This window comes from Strigops habroptila, chromosome 23 (assembly GCF_004027225.2).
Source record: "Strigops habroptila isolate Jane chromosome 23, bStrHab1.2.pri, whole genome shotgun sequence".
NCBI lineage: Eukaryota > Metazoa > Chordata > Aves > Psittaciformes > Psittacidae > Strigops > Strigops habroptila.
In genome coordinates this window covers 1,305,293-1,329,490 of record NC_044299.2, presented here as the reverse complement: position 1 = coordinate 1,329,490, position 24,198 = coordinate 1,305,293, and the positions used below count along the sequence as shown (strand labels likewise).

The 24,198-nt window shown below is 54.1% G+C and overlaps 1 protein-coding gene across 1 annotated transcript; it reads right to left on the bottom strand.

The window, feature by feature from the left end:
* Window positions 1-12,766, bottom strand: SLC48A1 (solute carrier family 48 member 1). The gene is made up of 3 exons (XM_030510489.1): window positions 12,590-12,766; window positions 3,780-3,947; window positions 1-2,633 (listed from the first exon to the last, which is right to left on the bottom strand). Exons 1-3 carry the CDS (start codon window positions 12,726-12,728, stop codon window positions 2,497-2,499), a joined length of 444 nt encoding a protein of 147 aa, XP_030366349.1. The 5' UTR covers window positions 12,729-12,766; the 3' UTR covers window positions 1-2,496.
* Window positions 12,767-24,198: the final 11,432 nt, after the last annotated feature.

The following is a 24,198-nucleotide window of genomic DNA, read 5'->3' as shown; positions in this document are numbered from 1 at the left end:
TTTGGTGAGAAAGACGACTGTATTTCTGCTCTTACCGTGGTGTCACATACAAGTTCTAGTGTGGTTTAGTACAAGGAGACACTGGGATACACACAGATGACCCCCCCTGTGCCCGAGAGCACCCCACCGCAGGAGCAAGCGTGCAAAGGAAGCAGAAACCATGTAAAAATATATTATATATTTACAGACCCCATCATTTAAAAAGCTGAGCTGAAATTCCAGAGCTAAATCAGAGGAGAAAGGGGATAATTCCATGAGCTGTTCGTAGGCGAAGGTACAGCCACAGAAATACACTTTAAAAACCTCCGGGATAAAGGGATTTGGGGGAATTTCACCCAAAAAGGAGCTGCTGAGGTGCTACATGGTGCCAGACGTGAGGTTTGGGGATGTTTGGCTGTAAGGCAGCAGCAGAGCTCCATCAGCCTCACCAGTGCTGGGAATTCTGCATCCCAGGGACACCAGAAGCCAGTTTTCAGCACAGCCACAGTGGATTTGGGGCACCAAGAGCTGGTTCATTGACACGACCAATGCTAAAACCACTTGCCAGCTCCAGAGCTTTGGGCAGAGGAGTGAGATGAGCAGCTCCATCCCTGCATCCAACCCTTTGCATCCAGGCTGCAGCAGAAAGGGAGACTTCAGTATTGAAAAGCCTGAGTGTTAATAAGCAATCAATCATTTCACACCCCAGCCTTTGCCTGGGTCCCCTCAGCTTACACATCGACCCAAAGATGTTCCTCCCTCTACTTGAGGATCTTCCTACCCAAGAAACAGGAGAGCATCACCAAGCTGTGCTGCTGACACCTCCAACATCCCCTCAACAGCTCAACTGAGGGGGCTTGAACCACTCCTCTTCCAAAGGCGACCAGTGAAGGTGAGGATGGAGCCTGTGAGTGAGCAGAGGGGTTCAAACCCACCTAATAAGGTGGAGCACACCACGAGGACAAGGTGACAGAAAGGACAAGCCAATACTCCTCTCCAGATTGCATATGAAAGCTGGGCTGACAGAGCACGGAGGACCTTCCACTCACACCTCACTTGCCACAACACCCTGAGCAGGTCCCATCACCCATCCCCTGCCATGGAGGCACTTCAGGGAAGGCTCCAGCAGCACGAGTGTGTCTGGGAGGCTCTTTCCAGCACCAGCCTTGTTCATCTTCCATCAGTCTGCAAGGGAAGGGGCTTCTCCTGCCTCTCCTCTCACCCACCTCTAGAATTATCCATGGAAATGGCTGTTTCCAGTTCCCAGCTGCCAGCAGCATCAGCCCAACACAGCAAAACACCAGCCTGGATGTGCAGGAGCAGCAGCCCACAGCCTTTTAGCTGCTCTGGAGCACACACTTAGGATGGAAATGCTTGAAGGCTTCAGAAGAGCAAACCACAGGGATAAAGAGGTCACCAAACCCAGTGGGTTTTAGGCTGTCGGGGCAGTGCCACACACGGCTGAGCTGCAGAGATGTGCCAGTCATGCCCTGCTGCTTCCAGCCCATGAGTGTGGACGTGTCACCCCTTAACTCACTGCACAAGAGCAGTTCATCCATGGCTGCGTGATGCTGTGGCTCTGAAGGGTGCTGGAAGCTGGCTCTGGAGACCTTTCTGATTGCTGAGCACCATGATCCTCCCCTCTCCCATCCTGCTCCAGGGAAACAAAGAAAAGCAAAGCAAAGGAAACACAGGTTTTCTTCCTTAAGCAGAATCATCTATCTCAGAGGTTGAGGTGAGCCTTTGCCCAGCACGTCTTACACCCAAACACCTGATTCTAAATGCTACACATCCCAGTGTTAAATATGCCCTTATATTCCCTTTTAAAATGATCCTGGAGAGCAGCCAGAAACAACATTCCCCATCTCTGACAGAGCCTGGGTGCTTCTCTGCTGCTGGCCCGTCCCTTTGGGCTCATCCAGACCACAGGAACGAGCTGACCTTGCCTACAACGTGTGAGAAGAACCTGCTGGGAGATGCATTGGCTGGAAGGTACAAAGGGACTTCCTGCCTCATGGAAAGGCTCATCTCTCCTTTCTCTTGGAGGGGCAGAGCAGTGCAAAAGGAGCTGACTTCCACACAGCAGGGTGCTTTGCTACACCCCCCCCACCCCGGGGCACCCACCTGAAGCACGCTGGTGATGCACCCATGAGGACAAGGTGGTGGGTGCTGCATCCATGAGGTATGAACCTACAGCTCCTGGAGGCGCCCAGGATGTCCTGAACTTGAGGGCAATGCAAAGAGTGGATCTAGACCTGCTGTGTTGAAGCATGTGGAGTCTCTCCCGTCCCCACCAGCCCCAGGGACTCCAGGGAAGTTACAGATGGAGGGACAGCAGCAGCCACACTTGAAATGGTTGAGTAAAAGCAACTAGGAAAAACCCCTACTGCAGACAGACAAACCAAGCAGCACTGGGTGGGCTCCTTCTCTGCCTCTCGTACATCTCCTGCATGTACCATGCCTTTTGGGGGGCACCTCAAACCTCCAGCACCTTCCCACAGCTTTGAAGTCCAAGTGTTAGAAGTCACTGAGGATACTGATGTCTGCAAACTCATTCCTGTAGCGGTGAGCGTACAAACTGAGCAGGAAGGCCCATTTCAAGGACATGAAACTCCAGACGGACGACAGGTAGTAGCTTTTGGGATCAGTCAGGGCTAGGAGAGAGAAGAAGACAGATCCAGGTAAAAATCCCATTTATCCCTCATGGAGGCTGGCCAGGAAGAAGCCAGCTTCACCCCCCAGCTCCTGCGAGCTTTTTGGTGTGCATCTCTAAGCCAAAGATACCCCAAACTCAGTAAATCCCACTGATTCAAAGCACTAGTCCTAAACATTCCATACATGAACAACCTCATGCAGATGTTGGTTTCCCCCCAAATTAGGTTTTGCCTAAAATACCTCCATTTCCCTAAAAAAAAAAACCCCTTAATTTCCCTAAAAAACCCCACAAATTTCCCCCCAAACAGTTTTTCCTCATGTCTCCAAGGAAGGTGATGAAAAACATTTGCTTTTCCTTTTCCCTTTGTATTTCTAAGGGCTGCATACGAGTGTTTTCATGCCCTTGCACAAGGCTGAAGCACTCCAGTCTCCACAGGGAGCGTATTTAGGCTAAGCCAAGGGCTTTTGGTGGGTTATGACCCCGACACAGCTTGCCCACCACCACGAGCACAACAACAACAGGACTCTTGGTGGCTCTCAGCCCAAATGCAGCAAGCAACAAACAGCCAGCCTCTAAAACCAACAACCCCCAAGCTTGCTCTTTGCTCTATGGCCAAGCAAATCCTGGGAGGAATTAAGCTGAACCCTCCTTAGAGAACGTGAAGTGGTTTATAGCAACACAGCTTTAGATGCTGACTAAGTGTAGAAGGCATTTTTCCCCCTGCTGCCTCCTGTTTGGAGTTTAACACCCTCACCCACCTGCTTTATGGGTGAAGAGACAACGTTTAAGAGCACTCCCTTTCTCAGAGCAATAAGTAAATTCCAGTTCCTATAGGAAATAAAGCTGGAAAACACAGACTGCCTCCCAGCAGCCTTTAGACCAGGCCTATCAAGGCAGCTCCTAGATGTTAGAAGATGCCCTAAGGCAGTGGCATGTGTTGGGCAGTAGAATTAGTCTTGTGTCATTGAGGTATCAGTGCAGGTAAAGGAAATGCAGGGGCATTCCCTCTCAACACCTCTCAGAGACTCAGAGGGATGGCAGCAGCACCCCCAGCTCTGCTTTGGAGCCTCTTCTGCTCCTTCCAACCCAATCCCAGCATCAGTGGATCCGGCAGCATCTCTCCCAGCTCTAACGAAGTACTTACACTGGTGCTTGGTGATGGCCAGAACAAGGAAAGTGCAGAATCCCACCACGGAGAGAGCTGAGAAGAGGATCCCGATGAAGAGGAAGAACCTCAGCCCTTTTAACCAGGTCCTCCAGTAATCCTGCACATACATCACATGCGTGATTAGGGCCCAGAGCGCCAGAACACCTGATCGATCAGACAGCAAGAGCAGTCAGTACAGGCAGCACACACAGAGCGTGCCTCAGCAACACACAGCCCCTAAATCCCACTGGGAATACCAAGGGATGCTATGGATTCATGGCTGTGACCCCCCAAAGAGAGGGGAAGGGCAAGAGTCCCTCTTTTTCTGCACAGGTTTTGAGATCAGGTCTTGATCACAGGTTGGCACAGGAAGGGCTTCATTCACCTAAATAGCTTATCCCGGAATCTCAGCCTGGTTTAAGCTTAAAGCTCCTCCAGTTCCAACCCCTGCCACGGGCAGGGACACCTTCCACTAGAGCAGGTTGCTCCAAGCCCCTGTGTCCAACCTGGCCTTGAACACTGCCAGGGATGGGGCAGCCACAGCTTCTCCATTCCAGCATCCCACCACCCTCCTGGTGAAGAATCTCTTCCCAATATCCCATCTAACTCTTCCCTCTTGCAGCTGGAAGCCCAAACTCCTCATCCCATCTCTGCATCCCTTGTCCCAAGCCCCTCTCCAGGTTTCCTGGAGCCCCTTTAGGCACTGGAGCTGCTCTAAGGTCTCCCCTTCAGGAGCCTTCTCTTCTCCAGGCTGCCCCAGCCCAGCTCTCTCAGCCTGGCTCCAGAGCAGAGCTGCTCCAGCCCTCGCAGCAGCTCCGGGGCCTCCTCTGGCCTCGCTCCAGCAGCTCCACGTCCCTCTTGAAAACCAATTTCCCTCAGGAAAACGATGCCTCCTTCTCTTCTCTTGTTCTAAAACCTGCTCCTTCTTCCCCACACTTCAGAAAGACAATTACAAGAGCCACTCAATGCAAGAACTGCCTGTTCACATGCTTAAAGCCTGTCAAAGCCTTCATAACCCACCAGCACAAGCCTGCCTGTCATTCCTCATTACACAATCCCAAGTACCAGCAGCATCAAGTCCAATTATAGCAAGTTGTTCCTCCCTAAGTCGCAGTGTGAAGAGTGTGACTAAACCTCCTTTAAGCCGTTAACTCAACCTATAGTTAGCACCACTTCAGAGACTTCAAACCTTTGACTCACTTTGGCAAAGACTCCAACACCCCGATGCAACTCCCTGCCTTGGGTTTCTCCTTCCAGCTTTTAAGGGCAGCAGAGGGGGGGGGAAAATGCTTAAACAAATACATGACAGTGCTGCTGAAATAGCAGCTTGCTCCCTGTGGCATCTGCACTAACACAGACCTCCCTCTGCGGCTCCTTCTCAGCAGCCAAGGAAGCAAAACCACCTTTGCCCACTATATTTTAACACTAAGAGCAGCCACAAGCCTGGCCAGAGCTCCTTTCTTGCTGGATATGGTCATTCCACACAAAGCTTCCCATGTGTTAGAGCGCAGAGGGAAGGAGCTGATAGAAGAGAGTCATCCCACAGAGCCACTGCACTTGGGTTTGAGCTTCCCAGCAGCTTCCAGCTCATTTCCAGCAGGTTTCCTCCTCTACCAGATGCCCTGGATGGAGTTGGAGACACACAGAGTCAGTTCCAGGCTTGATGGGGGAACCTGGCAACGGGGTTTGCCTCTTTGGTGTCTTGGGATGGAGCAAAGCAAGCTGAAATCCCCTCAAGGGTGGCTCAGGAAAGCAAAACCTTCCCCAAAACGCAACATAAAAGCAAAAGCACTCAGGGTGCACTAAAAGCCCAAGGGTAGAGCGCTGATACCCACGTCTCACAGGCTTTTGATCCCAGCAAACAAGGCAGAATCAGTCCATTGCTTCATCTAAGGGTATCTCAATGTGTTTTCTGGCTCCAGGCACTGAGCATTCTCCCCCTGAGCCTCCTGAAGACACTGCTCCTGATGACTGCACCCAGGCACCACCACGCACAGTGCTCCACATCCCAGAGCTGGGGGATGATGCTCTGGAGCTCTGCAGATGCCCAATTGCACGGGCAATGCTCTGCACAACGCCTGCCACCGGGGTTAAGAGAGGAGCTGATGCCTCAGCTTGCTCAACAACCACCTCCTCGCCTGCACGTTACCTCCCAGCTCGTGCTCGAGCAAGTCCAAGCCCCAGTGTGGAAAGAAATGAGGAACTTGGGTGGTTTAAGTCAGCAAAAGAAGCTGCTTCCCCTCCCAGGTGACTTGGCACAATTCATGTGAGCTGCTGAGTCAAGCTGCTGCTCTTTGCACCCCAAACGTGCTGCTGGTGCTCCCAAAGCTCTCCATGGGGAGAGCAGAAGCAGCACACGAGGGGTCAGTGATGTTCCTGGCCTGCCCCTAAAGCCTGACACAGCACTTGAAAGGAAGTGACTTGGCAAACTGTTGTGCTGGGTTAATTCTGCCTCATCCGTGACTGAGCAGAAAGAGCCTCATGACAACCACGGCACGTGCTGGTCACACAGTAAATTCAGGGTTCCTTTCACAGACAGCTCGGCCACATCGTGTTCCTTACCACATGAAACAGAGGGGAAAGGAGCCTCCTCCAGCCCTCAGCGACAAGCAGGAGAGCCAAGAGCAGGACTTGCTTGCTTCATTGCTTAATCTGCTCATCCTCAGCTTGTGAGACACTCAAGGGGGCACCTGAACCCCACCAAGTGCTGCTCAGAAGTTGGGAAGAGCCACAAAAGAGAGGAAAAGCACCATCCAGATGTTGACGAAGGCATGGGAATAGCTGGGGGATCCCAAGCTGTGGAATAGCAGCAACCTCTGAGTGTGAGGAGGCAAAGAAAACCAACAGTTACTGCAGGGGCTGGAATTTATGTGCTAAATGTAGTTATCACTAACAAACACTTCAATACCTTTGCTAAAAAGCCTCTTTAAGCTACTACTTATTTACACAGGGCATTCAGGGGGAGGAAAACCCCCACTATTTCCAACAGACTCCAAAGGAAAAGGGTGGAATGGCTGGAAATGGAGCATTTTATTCCAGTTGAATTCAACTGAAACACTCAGGAAAGGAAAAGTCGCCTCTATTCACCACTAGACATCAGTTAAGTGGTGAGAGGAACACATTCACTGCAGTGTATCACAGCAAAGACTTTCCTTACCACAGGGAGACACTAAAAGCACACCAGGAGCTTTCATTCACATGAAATCTCTCTCTTTGCAGACCTCGAGAGCAAAAAGGTTTGACACAAACCCACCAGCTCCGTGCAGGTAACAGAAGAACAGGTCATTCCTTCAGCTCCACAGCTTCAAAACCCAGGGTTTAAAGCAGGTTTTACTGGAAGAGGAAATAGAAGTTATGGCTCAAGGAAGTCTAAGTTGTGTCTCATTGAAAGCTGGGAATGATTAACTGCAGGAGCTTCAGGTTTCCTTTCCCACCTCAGGCTATTCCCCCTAAATCTCCTCCTTCTTTGCATTCCCACACAACAGCAAACCCTGAACCTGCTTCTCAGCTCCAGTTACATTCCTGCTTAAAATAACACCCCAAACCTGACACCCCTTCCAGAGAAAGGTTTGTTTCAGTGGCTTCACCCCCCCCACATCATGGTTGGAATGATCCTCAAATAAGAGCTGCTCCAGAAGACACAATCGAGGGATTTCCGACCTGGAGCAATGGGGAAGTTGCCTTTAAATCCAACCCTGCTTATCCCAAGAACACAAAGCTCCAGGAAAAGGAAACAGCCCCAAGCACATCTGAAACAACAGACAGAGCAGGGGGTTTGTTGACTTGAAGTTAACAGGTACTTTGACAAGATGAATTCCTGTTTAAACCCCCCCCAAAAACAAGCTTACAGCATACTTGGAACCACTTGAAATAAGCTCTCAAAAGGCAAGTTCAAAAGCTGTAACCTGGGAAGGAAAAACCCTCCTATCCAAATATTTTCCTAAGCCCCCCCCCTTTGAAAGTTGGGCAGAAGGAAGCCAAATCTTCCCCTTCTCCAAACAGCAACCCCAGGGCAACCAACGGGGTTGCTCAGCCCCCAACTGCACTGGTGCTGGGGAGGGAGGGTTGGGACACTGTGTCCAGCACTCGGAGTCTAGGAACAGAGGCCAAAAAGCATCACGTAACCACAGCACCACTGGAGCTGTTCTGCAGTGAACACGCTCCTCGCAGCCTCCCGACGCTCCGAATGTGTGGCAAAGGATGATGGAAACAAGGTGAGACCAGAAAGGAGAAGGAATAGCCCAAGCTGCTCAAACAGAGCTGGAAAATATGAAGTCTGTAGAGAGCAAGAAGCCTTTTTCCAGCTAAACAATCCTTTCTACCCTCCGGAGCATCAGAAATCCCCACTCCAAAAGCAGCCTGAGCTTTGCCAACCCCAAGCGTGTTTCTTTGCCTTCACTGGTTGATGCTCACAAAGGGTAAAATGGTTTCATCCAGGAGCTAAAGCCAAGCAAGCTGAGCCTCAACTGCTTGGGAAGAGCTTAAAAATGGCTTTTCTTCAGCAGCTCCGCTGCCAAAAGAGCTGCGGAGCAACGCTGGGGTATTTTAGGAAAACAGCTCTCGGAAGGAGAGGAATCTTCGGGGTATTCCAGGGAAATCTGCCTTTCACTTGGCAGAATTCCCCTCTGGACACGTGCAAGTGAGTGTGTTGCTGTTCCAGGGAGGTTGGCTTTGGAGGGACACCGATTGGGATGCACATGTGTGAGCTGGTGGACACCTCGGCCGTCCTCAGAGGGCGGACACGAGGGGCCAGGCTTGAGCTGCTCCATGAATCCAACATCACATTTCCCAGCACCTCGGCAGGACTCATTCTGTCCTCCCATTCAATGACCATGAAGCACAAGCCCGGAGCAGCTTTTCCTGCATTCCCTTCTGAGCTTTCCCTCCCTCTTTGAGCATGGACGACAGCAGGCACGGGCCAAACCTTCAGCAAACAACAGCAGGTACTTTAGATCCAAATCCATGTTTTACTCCCTAACTGCAATGCTTTTTGGCCATGGTATTCCAGCCTGGATGGGGAACAAACCCATCTGCATAAAGAGATCTACTCTATGCAAGGTGATGCGTTATCAGTCTTCAGAGCACCTCTGCAGCAGACACTGTCTGCAGCACAAAGAAGCTGCTTCTGCTTTCACTCACCAGGTATTTTCACAGTTTCAAGGGTGTGAAAAGCACATTTTGTGTTTCATCTCCTCCGCGGCTGCTTTAATGCCTGCTCCACGTTACATTCACTAAGCACAAGCTCTGCATCTTGCCAGAAATATCTGAGCAGCTTGGAAACGGCCCGTAAAGTCTCTGTGGAGCGGAAAACCAACCCCTTCTCTTGCTATTCCATTGAAAAGGAGGAGATAGTTACACCACGACATTAAAAACCACTTGGGAAAGGGCTGGATACATCCTGAAAGCACTGAATTGCTTGCTTTGCGTTGAAACTGCCTCTGGCAGAAGGCAAACATGGGAGTTGCTTAGAGATGCGTGGCTTGTGTTGGAAAATCAGCTCCTTTGAGGCAGGGAGGGGAGAAGGTCAAAGATCCAAACAAGCAGTAAATGAGAAAAACCTTTGTGAGTGGCTCCACATGAAATGGGAAGTGTCCAAAGCAGCTGCTGTTCGCCCAGGAATGGTTTTCCAGGGCTGGGATTAGCCCATGAAGCCCCTCAGGTTATCAGAAGCACTGGGGCTGGGTGGTTCTGCTTCAAAGAAAGGACCATGCACAAGGGGTGTGTGTGACTGAAGGTGATCCCAAAATTCCCAGGTATATATGCCCAGAGGCATGTTCTGAGGATTAGCAAGTGGATTTTCCTAGGCATTGCGTGGAGGGTTTATGAGGAGCCAACCTGAAAGACTGGAAAGGGAGTTTGCTCAGCACCTGAAATTACAGGCTTCTGGCTTCCTGACTGAGGGTTCTGGTTACAGGCTCCTGTGGCAGTTGTGCCTTTAATACTTGGAGTAAATAAATAGCTAAATCCTTACTTGAAACGCCAGGAATTGTGCCAGAGCAAGGGAAAGTCAGTGCAAGCAGCAGTGGAGGGCAGACCTCAATGCAAACTGTGGCAGGGAAGGTCCTCTAGAAGATAAGCAAGAGAGAAACTGATTAAAGAGAAAGATGCAACAGGAATCAGAAGGGCTTCTGAGAGAGAGGAAATAGAAGGGATCAACATCCCGAAACACACATCCCTGGCAAACTAAAGGCACAGCAGCCAAAGCTGCAGCAGGCTGCCATCCCTCCCAGCAACACAGGCAACAACCAACACACGGGAGGTGCTGGGTAAAGCAGAAAGATCCCTAAAATGGGATGAACATGTCCCAACACACTCAGAGAGCAACGACCAACACACAGGAGGTGCTGGGTAAAGCAGAAAGATCCCCAAAACGGGATGAACATGTCCCAACACACTCAGAGAGCAACGACCAACACACAGGAGGTGCTGGGTAAAGCAGAAAGATCCCCAAAACGGGATGAACATGTCCCAACACACGCTCACAGAGGAGGCTGCCAGGCAAAGCTTCATCAGAGGTGTATCGACACGCAACGAAGGTGCCAAATCCACCAGCCTGAACACTTTTCTGCCCCACACACGGTGTCAGAGCTCCCCACCACGAAGCTGCGACACTCTCAGGTCACCTCTTGAAGCTTCGGCATGAAAAAGGCACAGAGGAGCCAAAATAACCCCCCCTGTTTGTGCTAAAGACATTGAACCCCCCCAGCGCAGGGGTTTGGTTTCCCCCCACGAGCTGCAGTGGGGCACACTTGAGCCTCATCACCTATATTTGGGGGGGGAAATGGTCTTTGTGCACTGTGTACAACACAAAGGGAGTTGTGAAGAGGTTTATGAGCAGAGTAAAGAAGAGCAGGAGAAGACTTGAACAATTCCAGCTCCGCCAGCAGCGAGGTTTTATGATACATGAATTGATTCCCCTCTTTCCAAAGGGATGAGCATCAGAAGGTGCAGTTCATGTGCCCCCCACCCATGGTTTCAGGATGCAAACAGAGCCTGACACCCCGAGCTAATGTCTCCCAAAGCTTTTGAGCAGAAGTCATTCCGGGAGGTCAGGAGCTCCTGGGTGGATGGGGAAAGCATTCCCTGTAGAGCTCTCCAAGGAAGGCATTGCTGCTCCATCCCATAAACCAGCTCACACGGTGCTGGCACCTGCTTTAGCCACCCTAAAAACAATCCCAGAGTGGTTTGGGTGGAAGGGAGCTTAAACTCACCCAGCTCCAACCCCTGCCACGGGCAGGGACACCTTCCACAGAGCAGGGTGCTCCAAGCCCCTGTGTCCAACCTGGCCTTGTGGCCGTACAGAGCTTACCCCCCCAGTACAGAGTTTCCCCCCCCCCCATACACAGCTCCCCCCCCCATACACAGCTTCTGCCCCCATACAGACCTTCCCCCATATATGCAGCTTCCCCCCCCATATAGAGCCTCCCCCCCCATACACAGCTTCTGCCCCCTACACAGCTTCCCCCCCATACACAGCCTTCCCTCCCATACAGAGCTACCCCCCCCCACAGCTTCCCCCCCATACACAGCTGCACCCCCATACACAGCTTGCCCCCCATACACACCTTCCCTCCCCATACAGAGATACCCCCCCATAGTGTCCCCCCCATACACAGCCTTCCCCCCCCCATACACAGCTCCCCCCCATATGCACCTTCCCCCACCACAGACCTTCCCCCCCATACAGAGCTTTCCCCCCCATACACACCTTCCCCCCATACACAGCTTCCCCCCCATACACACCTTCCCCCCCCATTCAGAGCTATCCCCCCATAAAGCATCCCCCCCATACACACCTTCCCCCCATACACAGCTTCCCCCCCATACAGAGCTACCCCCCCATACACACCTTCCCCCCATACACAGCTTCCCCCCCATACAGAGCTACCCCCCCATACACACCTTCCCCCCCCGGACACACCTTCCCCCCCATACAGAGCTACCCCCCCATACACACCTTCCCCCCCCGGACACACCTTCCCCCCCATACAGAGCTACCCCCCCATACACACCTTCCCCCCATACACGGCTTCCCCCCCCCATACACACCTTCCCCCCCCGGACACACCTTCCCCCCCCATACAGAGCTACCCCCCCATACACACCTTCCCCCCATACACGGCTTCCCCCCCATACACACCTTCCCCCCCCGGACACACCTTCCCCCCCATACAGAGCTACCCCCCCATACACACCTTCCCCCCCCGGACACACCTTCCCCCCCATACAGAGCTACCCCCCCATACACACCTTCCCCCCATACACGGCTTCCCCCCCCATACACACCTTCCCCCCCCGGACACACCTTCCCCCCCATACAGAGCTACCCCCCCATACACACCTTCCCCCCATACACGGCTTCCCCCCCCATACACACCTTCCCCCCCCGGACACACCTTCCCCCCCATACAGAGCTACCCCCCCATACACACCTTCCCCCCATACACGGCTTCCCCCCCCATACACACCTTCCCCCCCGTACAGACCTTCCCCCCCCCATACAGACCTTCCCTCCCCATACAGAGCTACTCTCCCATAGAGTGTCCCCCCCCCATACACAGCCTTCCCCCCCCATACACACCTTCCCCCCCCATGCCAACCCCAGTTCTGCCCCCCCCGCACCAACAAACCAAGCCAAGCGGACAGGGGTGCCCCCATGCACCCCCCCCCCGGCACAACCTGCTGCTTCTCAGGCCTCGGGGTGCTCCCCCAGCGGGAGCCGGGGGGGGGCTCCGGGTGCTCCCCCAGCGGGCTGCGCTGCTCCCCTGCCCCCGCCGCACCCACCGGCCCGTGGCCGCCGCTCGTACCCGAGAGCCCGCCCGCCGCCGCCGTGGCGGGCTGCCGCAGGGCCGGCGCCAGGCTCCAGGTGAAGAACACCGAGAGCCCCGTGAGGGCCCCGGCCGCCGCGTAGGCCAAGCGCAGGCCGAGCGCCCGGCTCACCGCCATCGGAGCGCTGCGGGAGCAGGCCCCGCCCCCGCGCCACAGCACCCCCTGGCGGGCGGGAGGACACCGGGGAGGAGCGAGGGAGGGGATAGGGAGAGGGCGGGGGGACATGGGGGGACAATGGGACATGGGGTGACATGGGGACACGGAAACATGGGGATACGGGGGATATGGGGACATTGGGGGACAGTGGGATATGGGGGTACGTGGGGACACAGCGGGGACATGGGGACATGGGGACGCGGGGACATGGGGGGACACGGGGACACTGGGGGACAATGGGATATGGGGGGACATGGGGACATGGCGGATATGGGGACATGGGGGACAGTGGGATATGGGGGGACATGGGGACACGGGGACACAGGGGGAACATGGGGACGTGGGCACATGGGGGGACGTGGGGGCACTGGGGGACAATGGGATATGGGGGGACAGGGGGACACAGGGGGGACATGGGGACATGGGAGGACATGGGGATGCAGGGACATGGGGGGACACGGGGCCACTGGGGGACAATAGGATATAGGGGGACATGGGAACACGGGGAGCCAGGGGGCACAGTGGGATATGGGGGGACACGGGGACACAGGGACATGGGGCGACGCGGGGACACTGGGGGACAATGGGATATGGGGGGACATGGGGACACAGGGGGGACATGAGGGGACATGGGGGCACGGGGACATGAGGGGATGCGGGGACACTGGAGGACAATGGGATATGGGGAGACATGAAGACATGGGGGGACAATGAGATATGGGGGGACATGGGGACACAGGGGGGACATGGGGACATGGGAGGACATGGAGACATGGGGGGGGCACAGGGGGGACAATGGGATATGGGGACCATGGGGATACAGGGACACAGGGGGAACACGGAGGGACTTAGGGGGCAATGGTACATGGGACTGGGTGACATGGGACATGGGGGGACATGGAGAACATGGGACATGGGGGGACATGGGACATGGGGACACGGGGACACGGGGGACACAAGGGGGGATATAGGGGGACATGGCGGGGTCAGGAGGACATGGGGACATCAGGACATCTCCCTGCTCAGCTGCACGGTTGTGCTTTGGGGCCACCTCATTAAAGTTCTTCAACACTTTGGGGGCTTTCCCGTTCTCTTTTCCCGGTTTTCCCGAACTATTTCTTCCTCGTCCGAGCTCTGGGCCGGGTTTGGCTGCACCAAACCCAGAGAGCAAGAACGTGCGGTGGGATGGAGGCAGGAACGGGCTTTTCCCACCTCTTTTGAATCAGTTCACTGCACTCATGTGAGCGGTGCCGCAGGGACGGATGCTCTGCCCGGAGCCTGGAATCCGGTGCTTGCTCCCGTCCAGCTCATAATGGTTTTTCCTCAACTTTCCAGGTTTAGGCTCTTTGGATGATCTTTCCAGCACTGGGAAAGCGCAGCCTGGCTGCTGCGAGCGCACACAGGAGGAGTCTCTGCTCTAGATGGCAGCAGCCTCCTTCCCTTTCAGCCTGAGACATCCCTGAAACACCATCTCCCCTTCGCTCCTTCACTTGGAAACCACCAGGGATGGAGTTTCTCCCTATATCCCATGTGAATCTCTCTGATTTCAGTGAACTTCCATGGAGAACCTGGCTCCATCTTCTCAATAAGCTTGATGATGCTCTAGATGCTGTTAGGGGACACCAAGACTTTTCTTTAGGTTGGACAAGCCCCATTTCCTCAGTTTCTCCTCATGGAGAAGCTCCAGCTTCCAACCATGCTCCAGCCTCCAACCATCTTTGTGACTCTCCATTGAATTCACTCCTGTTCATAGAATCATGGAATGGTTTGGGATGAAGGGACCTTAAAGCTCATCCAGCTCCAACCCCCTGCCACGGGCAGGGACACCTTCCACTAGACCAGGTTGCTCCAAGCTCATCCAAGTTCCTTGATGTCTACCTCACCTTGGTGGCCCAAAACCAGACACAGCATCCAGATGTGATGCAATGAGTGCTGAATGGAGGGGAACAAGTGACAAACCATCAGAGAACATGGGGACGATGTGGAGCATCCTCATCCTTTGGTGGACACAATGATGAAGACACTCATGGCATGACCACAAATATCGATGTTCATTGGGGTTGAGAGATGTGGCTGAGGATTCAGCTCCTCCAGTTCAAGAGCAGGTCATGGGATGTGACAGCAGAGATGTTTACGCAGCATGAGTGACCCGTGAAGCCTCTTCACATTCTTGGCTGAATTCCCCGGGACGAGAAGCGGCATTCCTCGGATCTTGCCGTGTTATTCCGTGCACACCTCACGCCTGAGATGCTGAGCACGCATTGGTCACGGTCACTGGTGAAAACATGGATCATCTTGGAGCTTGTTTGGGTTCAGCAACGCTGAGTCTCAGCCTGACTCACCCCGGGGCTGAGCACAGTCCTCAAAGACTCGGTGTCAGTAATAAAACACCCAAAGGCCCTTGGGATGGATACTGCAAAGATCCATGATCATGGAATGGTTTGGCTTGGAAGAGACCTTAATAAAGCTCATCTACTTCCAACCCCCCTGACATTACATCCATGAGGCCACTTTATTCCTCTTTCCAAAGCAACATTTACTCTTTCCCAGTATTTACCCATGTTGATGTCCCGTTGTTTTCCCTGGGAACAGCCCAAGGTCTCCATCACCCAGCCTGGAGACAGCTCTTACCCACTTGTGACCTCCAGATCCCTCTTGCATCCTTTGAACAGACCCATTGCCCGTCTCTGAGGTTGGTCTCAGTGTTAGACCTGCTCCCCAAAACCTTATTCTATGTCCCCAAATCCTTCTGGATGACTTCCTGCTGTGGCCTGATCTTCCTTAAATGCTCCATTTGGACCTTGCTCATCTACCAAAGAACAGACTTCCTTGTTTCAATCAGGTTGGGGAGGTTTCTACCTGTAAGTCTATCCCACAAACCCTTTTTGCCCTGGCACCGTGTGTTTGGACAGACTCAGCAGAGCTGGGATGACACCATAGAAGTTGTCTCCAAATTTCTGCTGGGCAATTGGCAGAAGGTCGGTGTGAGAAGAGCCTGGGTGGAGGGAATGGAGCTGGAGCTGATTCTACCTGTTTTGGCACAGGATAGCTGACTGGCGCTTGCTGACGCTGCTTATTGCTGTCAGGTATGTGCACGCAGCATGGAATTCCTGCAGGAGGTGTTGGGAATGAGGGGGGGTTTGCAGGTTCCTCACCCAGGACAAGCAGATCTGTGTGGTGTGAGCTGGAGGGAAGGGATGGGATCCAGAGGGACCTGGACACGCTGGAGAGGTGCCAAAGCCAACCTCATGGAGCTCGACAAAGCGGGTCCTGCACATGGGTCAGGGCAATCCCAGGCACAGACACAGGTTGGGTGGAGAATGGATGGAGGAGTCCTGCGGAGAAGGTCTTGGGGGTGTTGGGTGAGGAGAAGCTTCCCATGAATTCTAAACATCCCCTGTTGTGTTCCTTTGCTGACTGGAAGGAAATAACTCTCCTGCATTAAAAACCATCCACCAGATGAGCCTTGAGAGCTGGTGGGAGATCAGCCACCGCATCCCCCAGGTCCGTGCCAGCATGGGTCTGTCGAGGAGCTCAGCTCCAGGGTGCTTGGCTTGGTTTTGTGATAGGACACAAGAGCACAATCAACACACTATAAGTTGGGCCGAGCCTGACACCAACTAAGAAGTGATGCAGAAAAGAGCAGCGTGTGCATCCCTTCATCAGCAACAGGGTGAGAGCGGCGCTGAGGTTGCGGAAGGCACCCAGAGGGGTTGGCATCACCCTCGGTGCCTGCTGCAGTGCGGACGTGCCTGGGCAGCCGGCAGCGAGAGCAACGGGCACTTCAGGGCATGAGTCACCTCATCTGAGGTGAAGATCTCCGCCAGCTCCGGAGAATTGCACCCAAGAAGCGACTGCACCTTAAATCCCTGCAGTGCCTGTTTGGGGCAGCAATTTTACACGGAACCATGGGATGGTTTGGGTTGGGAGGGACCTTAACGCTCATCCAGCTCCAACCCCTGCCACGGGCAGGGACACCTTCCACTAGAGCAGGTTGCTCCAAGCCCCTGTGTCCAACCTGGCCTTGAACACTGCCAGGGATGGGGCAGCCACAGCTTCTCTGGGCACCCTGTGCCAGCGCCTCAGCACCCTCACAGGGAAGAGCTTCTGCCTCAGAGCTCATCTCAATCTCCCCTCTGGCAGGTTAAAGCCATTCCCCTTGGCCTGTCCCTCCATCCCTTGTCCAAAGCCCCTCTCCAGGTTTCCTGGAGCCCCTTTAGGCACTGGAGCTGCTCTAAGGTCTCCCCTTCAGGAGCCTTCTCTTCTCCAGGCTGCCCCAGCCCAGCTCTCTCAGCCTGGCTCCATAGGATCAGTTTGGTGTCACAGTGCAGAAGCATGTTGATTCCCAGGTGGAAAGATAGATTGCACCCCTTCACCAAATGGGGAGTCTCTCCATCCATGCAGGAGGTAATGAGAAGCTGAGTGTGCATAGAGGTGCCATGGGGTGATGAGTCTGTATGTCCTTCCTTGCCCAGGAGACATGCAATCACTGGACAAGAATCCTTCACTGTGGAAGGAGGGAAAAAGGAACCTAATGGGAATGGGGAAAAGCATCCCAAAAGGAGCAGCTTTTTGGGGATGCTAAGCTAGAGGAGATGTGGTTTCCACAATTCCCCGAGCCTCTGCATCACCCATGTCCAGGAATGACATGGGTTAGTGGTGGCCTTGGCAGTGCTGGGGAATGATTGAACTTGATGGTCTTCAAGGTCTTTTCCAACCTGGTTGATTCTGTGGTTCTACGATTCTAAGGTGAGGTTTGGAACATCCTCAGCCAAGCCAAGGGCCAGGCAGTCCCGGACACATTGGAAGCAATAGCAGCCTCAAGCTGTCCTTGGGGTTAAGATGCTGAGAAGCTGCTGGAATTTGCATGGTCTAGTTAAGGATTCAGTGAGCAGACACAGTGAGATGGAATAGCTCCCCATGAGCTGCTCTGTGCCATGTCTCGGGGCAAGATTCACATCACATCATAAGGAAATCCCTGCTCCCATGGGACCGGGTGGGAGCTGCGTCCTCCAGGCACATGGGGACATGATGACAGCCCTGCAGAAGGGTGTTTAAATGCCCGCTTGGCTGCAGAGCTGCTCATTTTGGCTTTGCCAGCGGTCTGAGGCTGAGTTAAACCCAGCTCCGTGTCCTGGCTGACCGCAGGGAGAGCTGGAGCCAGGGGCCGGGACGGATGCCAGCCCCTTGGCAGCCAGCAGAGACCTTCTCCAAAGCAGTTTATGGATGCTCCACATTAGCAGGAGCACACAGCAGTGGCTGCTGCCCACTCTGGGACATCCCGATCCCAGAACATCCCCACCCTGGAACATCCTCAACCCAGGACATCCCCACCCAGAACATACCCATCCCAGAACATCCCCATCCCAGGACATCCCCATCCCAGGACATCCCCACCCCGGGACATCTCCATCCCAAGCAGCCATGTGTGGTCCTGCTCCAAGGGGTGGAAACCTCCAGCAGGCAAAGGCGGATGAGATGGAAATGAGCAGTAGGGAAAGGAGGAGGAACCACTTCAGCTGGGAACACAGACGTTCCTGTTCCACAGCTTGGATGTTTCTCATCCCAATATTTTCCACTTCTCAACCCAAACCAGGCTTCCCAGCTCCTTGGCACAGCCACAACAGCGGGGAACCCCGGATGGCATCTTGACTTTGCTCCACCACCAGCACCCGCTGCTCAGAGGCAGAGTCTTTCTCCTGCTCCTTGCTCCTGCTACAAGCACAGCAAGAGCTGGGAAACAGCCGGATCAACCGGATGCGGGATCGCCTTCCTCCTCCTCCTCCCTCCGCCCTGCCTGCTGTAGGTGGGAAAGCTGGATGCTGCCTGCATCTGGGAACAAAAGGAGGAAAATCACTTGAGATGGGGGGAGCCCGGGTTGTTTTCAGCGAGCTGGGAACAGGCTGGTGGTTCCTCCTGCTCATCCCCTCCTGGAGAGGGGCTTTGGACAAGGAATTTGTCCTTGAGGCTTTATTTTGTCTCCTTTAAAGAAACATGGGAATAGCAGGAAAATAGAATGATTTAGACCCCATGAGTGTTAAAGCCTCAGAGGCAAAAGGAAGAAGGAAAAGTTAAGGAAACGGGGAAGTCCCAGCCCTTCCTGGTTCGAGGGAGGGTTTCAACTGCTGCCTTAATGGTCCCTTGGGAAAAAGCTATTGTTTTGCCGCCTTCTCCCATTAATCCTTCCTTAACTCCCCTTCCAGCAGCTCCTGCCAGTTCCTCATGGGCTCCACGGGTTCCCTCTGGACTGTGGTCACTGTGAAACCCACAGTTTCACTGAACCCAGTGATTCACTTTGCTGGTGCTGGGTCTTGGGGACGTGGTCCATCAGATGCTGCCATGTCTCAGCATCTCCCTGTCTGCTGGTGACTTGGTGCCTGTCCTGGTGGTGATTTGGTGTCTCAGCAACTCAGTGTCTCTGTCTTGGTGTCTCCTCCATGGATTTAAAGCAGTTTGTAAGGCAAAGCCTCTTAATTTCAGCATTCCCAAGGGTTGCAGCCATGGCTGGGCTGGGCAGTGATGGAATGGTGTTTGCAGCAGGGAAAACTGGCCTTTGAGGCTGGATTTCCTCCTTAGGTTGCTTCACATCCTGGGACCATCCTCTGTACTGGTGCAGCGGTGCTGACATCCACGTGTGATGGACTGGGTTAGGTTTGGGCTTAGGGTTCGGCCTAAGCTTAGGTTTAGGGGAGGGTTGGGTTGATTTAGAGATATTCTGTCTGCAGAGGGAAGTGAAAGCATCTTCTCCTGGAGGGCTGCTGATAAACCATCACTGGATTCAGATCTGAAGAGTTCCCACCTCTGGAATCTGGGAATCACGTTCCAGGAAGAATTGGAAGGAGCAAACAGGGTATGGAAATACCGGGAGAACAAGACACATCACGCTCCCCTGATGATAATTAAACAAGTCTAAATGCAACTGCTTGAGAGGCTGAAACCTTCCTTCCTCATAAAGCAGCACCACTTCCGTGGCACCATATTCCTGCTCCTATCCAATCCGTGATCCTAAATGGCTCAAGTTATGGCTAAAACGATACCTGGAGCTGTTTCCTTCCCATCAACAAGCCTAGGGGTGTTAATTCCAGAAGAGATGCTTGTTCTGTGCACTTAGGAGCTAACACGCAGGAGCAGAACTGCTTATTCAATCCCAACTCCTGCAGCCTGAATCTGAAGGTTATTTAACACCAAGTGAGACACTTGCAAAGCTGTGTTGGAATAATAATGCCAGGGGAAAAGTAGCGTTAATCAAAGTAACGCCAATATAAATTAGGAAAGGCTTAGCCAATAAAGTGGGAATATATATAGTTGGAGGAAAAGAAACACATAAAGTAGCTGCATTAAGGAATAAACCACCAGACTTGGAGTGCAGTAATTTAAAGCCATTTTCCCCAGCATCATATTTGCAAGCCTGATTTGTTATCTTGTCCTGGGAAGCCAAAGACATAATAAATAGAAAGGATTTCTCCAACCATCTGCCAGCAAATACATTCACCAGCACCACAAAGAGTTGAGCCAGTTCTTCTTGAGTTGCTCCTGCGCAAAGGCACGAGCCCCCACCACTGATTTCCAGGAAATGGAGCCAAAAGAGGTGGTTTAATGGAAATATCAGTGTTTGGCTTGTTCTACTGTCGGGTAACAGTCACAGGAGGGGAGGCAGCAATCGGCTTTTACATAGAGTCGTGGAATGGGTTGGGTTGAAGGGACCTTAAAGCTCCTCCAGCTCCAACCCCTGCCCCGGGCAGGGACACCTTCCACTAGAGCAGGTTGCTCCAAGCCCCTGTGTCCAACCTGGCCTTGAACACTGCCAGGGATGGGGCAGCCACAGCTTCTCTGGGCACCCTGTGCCAGCGCCTCAGCACCCTCACAGGGAAGAGCTTCTGCCTCAGAGCTCATCTCAGTCTCCCCTCTGGCAGGTTAAAGCCATTCCCCTTGGCCTGTCCCTCCATCCCTTGTCCAAAGCCCCTCTCCAGGTTTCCTGGAGCCCCTTTAGGCACTGGAGCTGCTCTAAGGTTTCCCCTTAAGGAGCCTTCTCCAGAGAAAGGGGCACAAGGGGTTGGAATTGGATGATCTTGAAGGTCCCTTCCAACCCAAACCACCCCATGAATCTATGACTGCTCTTTCACCCAGGGCATATAAACCCCATCCTTGCACCACTTACAAGACACAGTCAGCTCCTCAACTCAAGGTCACAGCACTGCCCACACTGCACATGCAAACCCATCACCCTGGTCCCAAGAACACCCATGGCACATGGGGGTTACCCCCGGAGCCGCTGGTCCTCGCTGGGAAAGGCCAGCCCTGGAGCTATAAAGAGATTTATCCTGCCATCTCAGGAGCTTTATTCAGCGCTGATACGCAGCCTTTGCTGCTTTTCCCACAGAAAGCCAGGGTCGGCCCCTGCCTCCCTGGAATGCTGCTTCGTCCCCGCTTTGATTTACGGAAGAGCCCAAGAGCAGCCTGGAATTGGAGGGAGCTTTAAAGTGGCCTCGTAGCTCTTGTAGACATACGGGAGAAGGTGGGAAAACACCTTAGGAAATGCCTGGTGAGGTTTTTAGGGCCCCCAGCAAAGCACCCAGCCCCATGGCAGCACCCCCTGATTTCCCCCCCTTATCCATTGCTTTCTCCCAGGCCTCAACATCACGCCAGGATAGACTATTTCTGCTGCCACCTTTATTTATGCTCAGCTATTTAAAGCTCCAAGCTGTAGACAACGTCTGGGCGCTTGCCCTGGGAATGCCAAGTCCCACAGCCAGGGAAATGACCACAAAATGCTTGGACATGGAGCTGTTGGAGCAAGTCCAGAGGAGGCCACGAGGATGATGAGGGGCTGGAGCAGCTCCCGTATGGAGCCAGGCTGAGAACATTGGGGTGTTCAGCCTGGAGAAGAGAAGCTGCGTGGAGACCTCAGAGCAGCTTCCAGTGTCTGAAGGGGGCTACAAGGATGCTGCAGAGGGACCTTCATCAGGGACTGGAGTAATAGGACAAGGGGTGATGGGTTCAAACTGAAACAGGGGACGTTCAGGTTGGATGTAAGGGAGAAGTTCTTCCCTGTGAGGGTGCTGAGGTGCTGGCACAGGGTGCCCAGAGAAGCTGTGGCTGCCCCATCCCTGGCAGTGTTCAAGGCCAGGTTGGACACAGGGGCTTGGAGCAACCTGCTCTAGTGGAAGGTGTCCCTGCCTGTGGCAGGGGGTTGGGACTGGATGAACTTTAAGTTCCCTTCCAACCCAAACCATTCCATGATTCCATGATTCTATGAAGCCATGGCCGTTGCCCCCAGCCCCGCTGCGGCTCCACCACCACAGGACATGGCTTTGCTGTGACCCCTGAGGAGCAAACACCAGCTCTGCCCATCACCCTGCAAGTCTTGCTCTGATTTACAGCCCTGGGAAGGGATCAGGAAGCATTTGATGGATAAATACCAAGCAGGAGCATTGGCCACAGCTCCCAGACCAAGGGGAGCTTCTCATCTCCCGGGGAACAAGCACATCTTGCTGGAGACTTGACTTTTGATAGCTGCCACCGTGGTCCCTTGCTCATGGAGGAGGTGGGTGCGTGTCAGAGCAGGCCTGAAATTAGTGGTGTGTGCTAACGAACATCAGGGAGGCAACTGGCAACCACGAGCCCTGTATGGGCTGAGGTACCTCAGGAGGTGACAAAGCAGCAATACATCACTTGTGCCCTCAACTACCCATGGCAATGGGATTTGTATCCTGGTCCAGACATGGGTGATAGCAGCCATTCCTGTGAATTATCCCATCCAGAAACACCAAACCTGGAGGATTTGGGGAGGGATGTGCATCGCTCCCAGCCCATCTGCTGAAGGTCTGAGCACTGGTGGGATTTGAGGGGTCAAAGAGCCGTTTGCACCAGTTTCACTGTGGAAGATCCGGGAGCAGCAGCTGAAAACCCTCCCTCTGCAAAGCCTCCAGCAGGTCCCATCAGCCCAACACGCTCCGCACGGAAGCCGCGATTCCAGGGAGCCGGAGCCGCCTGCTCCGGGAGATTAATCATTATTCAAGTGCTGATAAGAGGAGCCAGTTAAACACTGAGATAAGGAGCCAGATAAAGCAGAGCTGCTCTGTTTGCATTGCACGGCAAGGCAGGAGCTCGCTGCTCCCAGCTAAACCAGCTGGTGCAGCCGGTTGGAAACGCGGCTCTTGGCCGGAGCCGGTGACCCGGCACGCTGCAACCCAGGAGCAATGCTGTGGCATTCCATGACAGTGGGCTGGAAACGGGTGATCTTAAGGTCCTTTCCAACCCAAACCATTCCATGGTTCTATGATTCCTGCTGCAGGGGAAGTACAGGTCGTCTGGGCACCCTGTGCCAGCGCCTCAGCACCCTCACAGGGAAGAGCTTCTGCCTCAGAGCTCATCTCAATCTCCCCTCTGGCAGGTTAAAGCCATTCCCCTCATCATGTCCCTCCATCCCTTGTCCAAAGCCCCTCTCCAGATTTCCTGGAGCCCCTTTAGGCACTGGAGCTGCTCTAAGGTCTCCCCTTCAGGAGCCTTCTCTTCTCCAGGCTGCCCCGGCCCAGCTCTCTCAGCCTGGCTCCAGAGCAGAGCTGCTCCAGCCCTCGCAGCAGCTCCGTGGCCTCCTCTGGCCTCGCTCCAACAGCTCCACGTCCCTGGATAGGGTGGGATGGGGTGGGATGGGATGGGTGGGACGGGGTGGTGCATGCAGGGAACTTTCCAAAGGTTCCTCCCTGCAGCAGCATCCCTCGGCTGCTGCAAACACGGAACTCAGCCCATGAGAAGCAGCAGGAGGATCCTGCACCCCCCGGGCATGGTCTGTGCCTGCTCCCCGCTGGGCCCATTGCATCTTCTGCAGCAGAATGATCAAATGGGAACTTCTGTGCCCATTTCTCTTTGCCCGAATGCCCAGGTCACGCCGCCTCCAACAACCCACCCCCATCTGCCTTGGCCATGGGGCCTCAGCTGGGAAGCTGAGGATGGGGAACTGCTCCACTGTGTGTTTTAAACACCACTCTTGAAGTGCTCGGCCTCATCCAGCCCCTGCCCAGCTGGGAATCCCGCTGCGAATCCCACTGGGAATCCATTAGCGAGGTCCTGGAAGGGATTTGCCCCGAGGATGGTTGTGCAGCAGCTCCCTGCTTGGGCTTGGAGATCTGGGAGCAAACAACCACACACATGAACGGGTTCCAGGCACGCTGTCAGCAGTGACAGACCTCAGCGTGAGACTCCTCAGCACTGGAATTCCATGTGGGTGTTTGTTGTGATCCCGTCTCGCAGCAAGCACAGCCTCAAGGTCTCGGAGCAGGCGAAGCAGACGGTGGGAGGAAGCATCTCCTCGTCCTTCTCATCCTGCATCGCTGCCCAAGGATTTGCCCAAGGCCACGCTGGGACATCCCATCTCCCCCGGTCCACGTGGGCTGGCCCCAAGCAGTGACAGTCCTGGGGAGCCTGGTGTGAC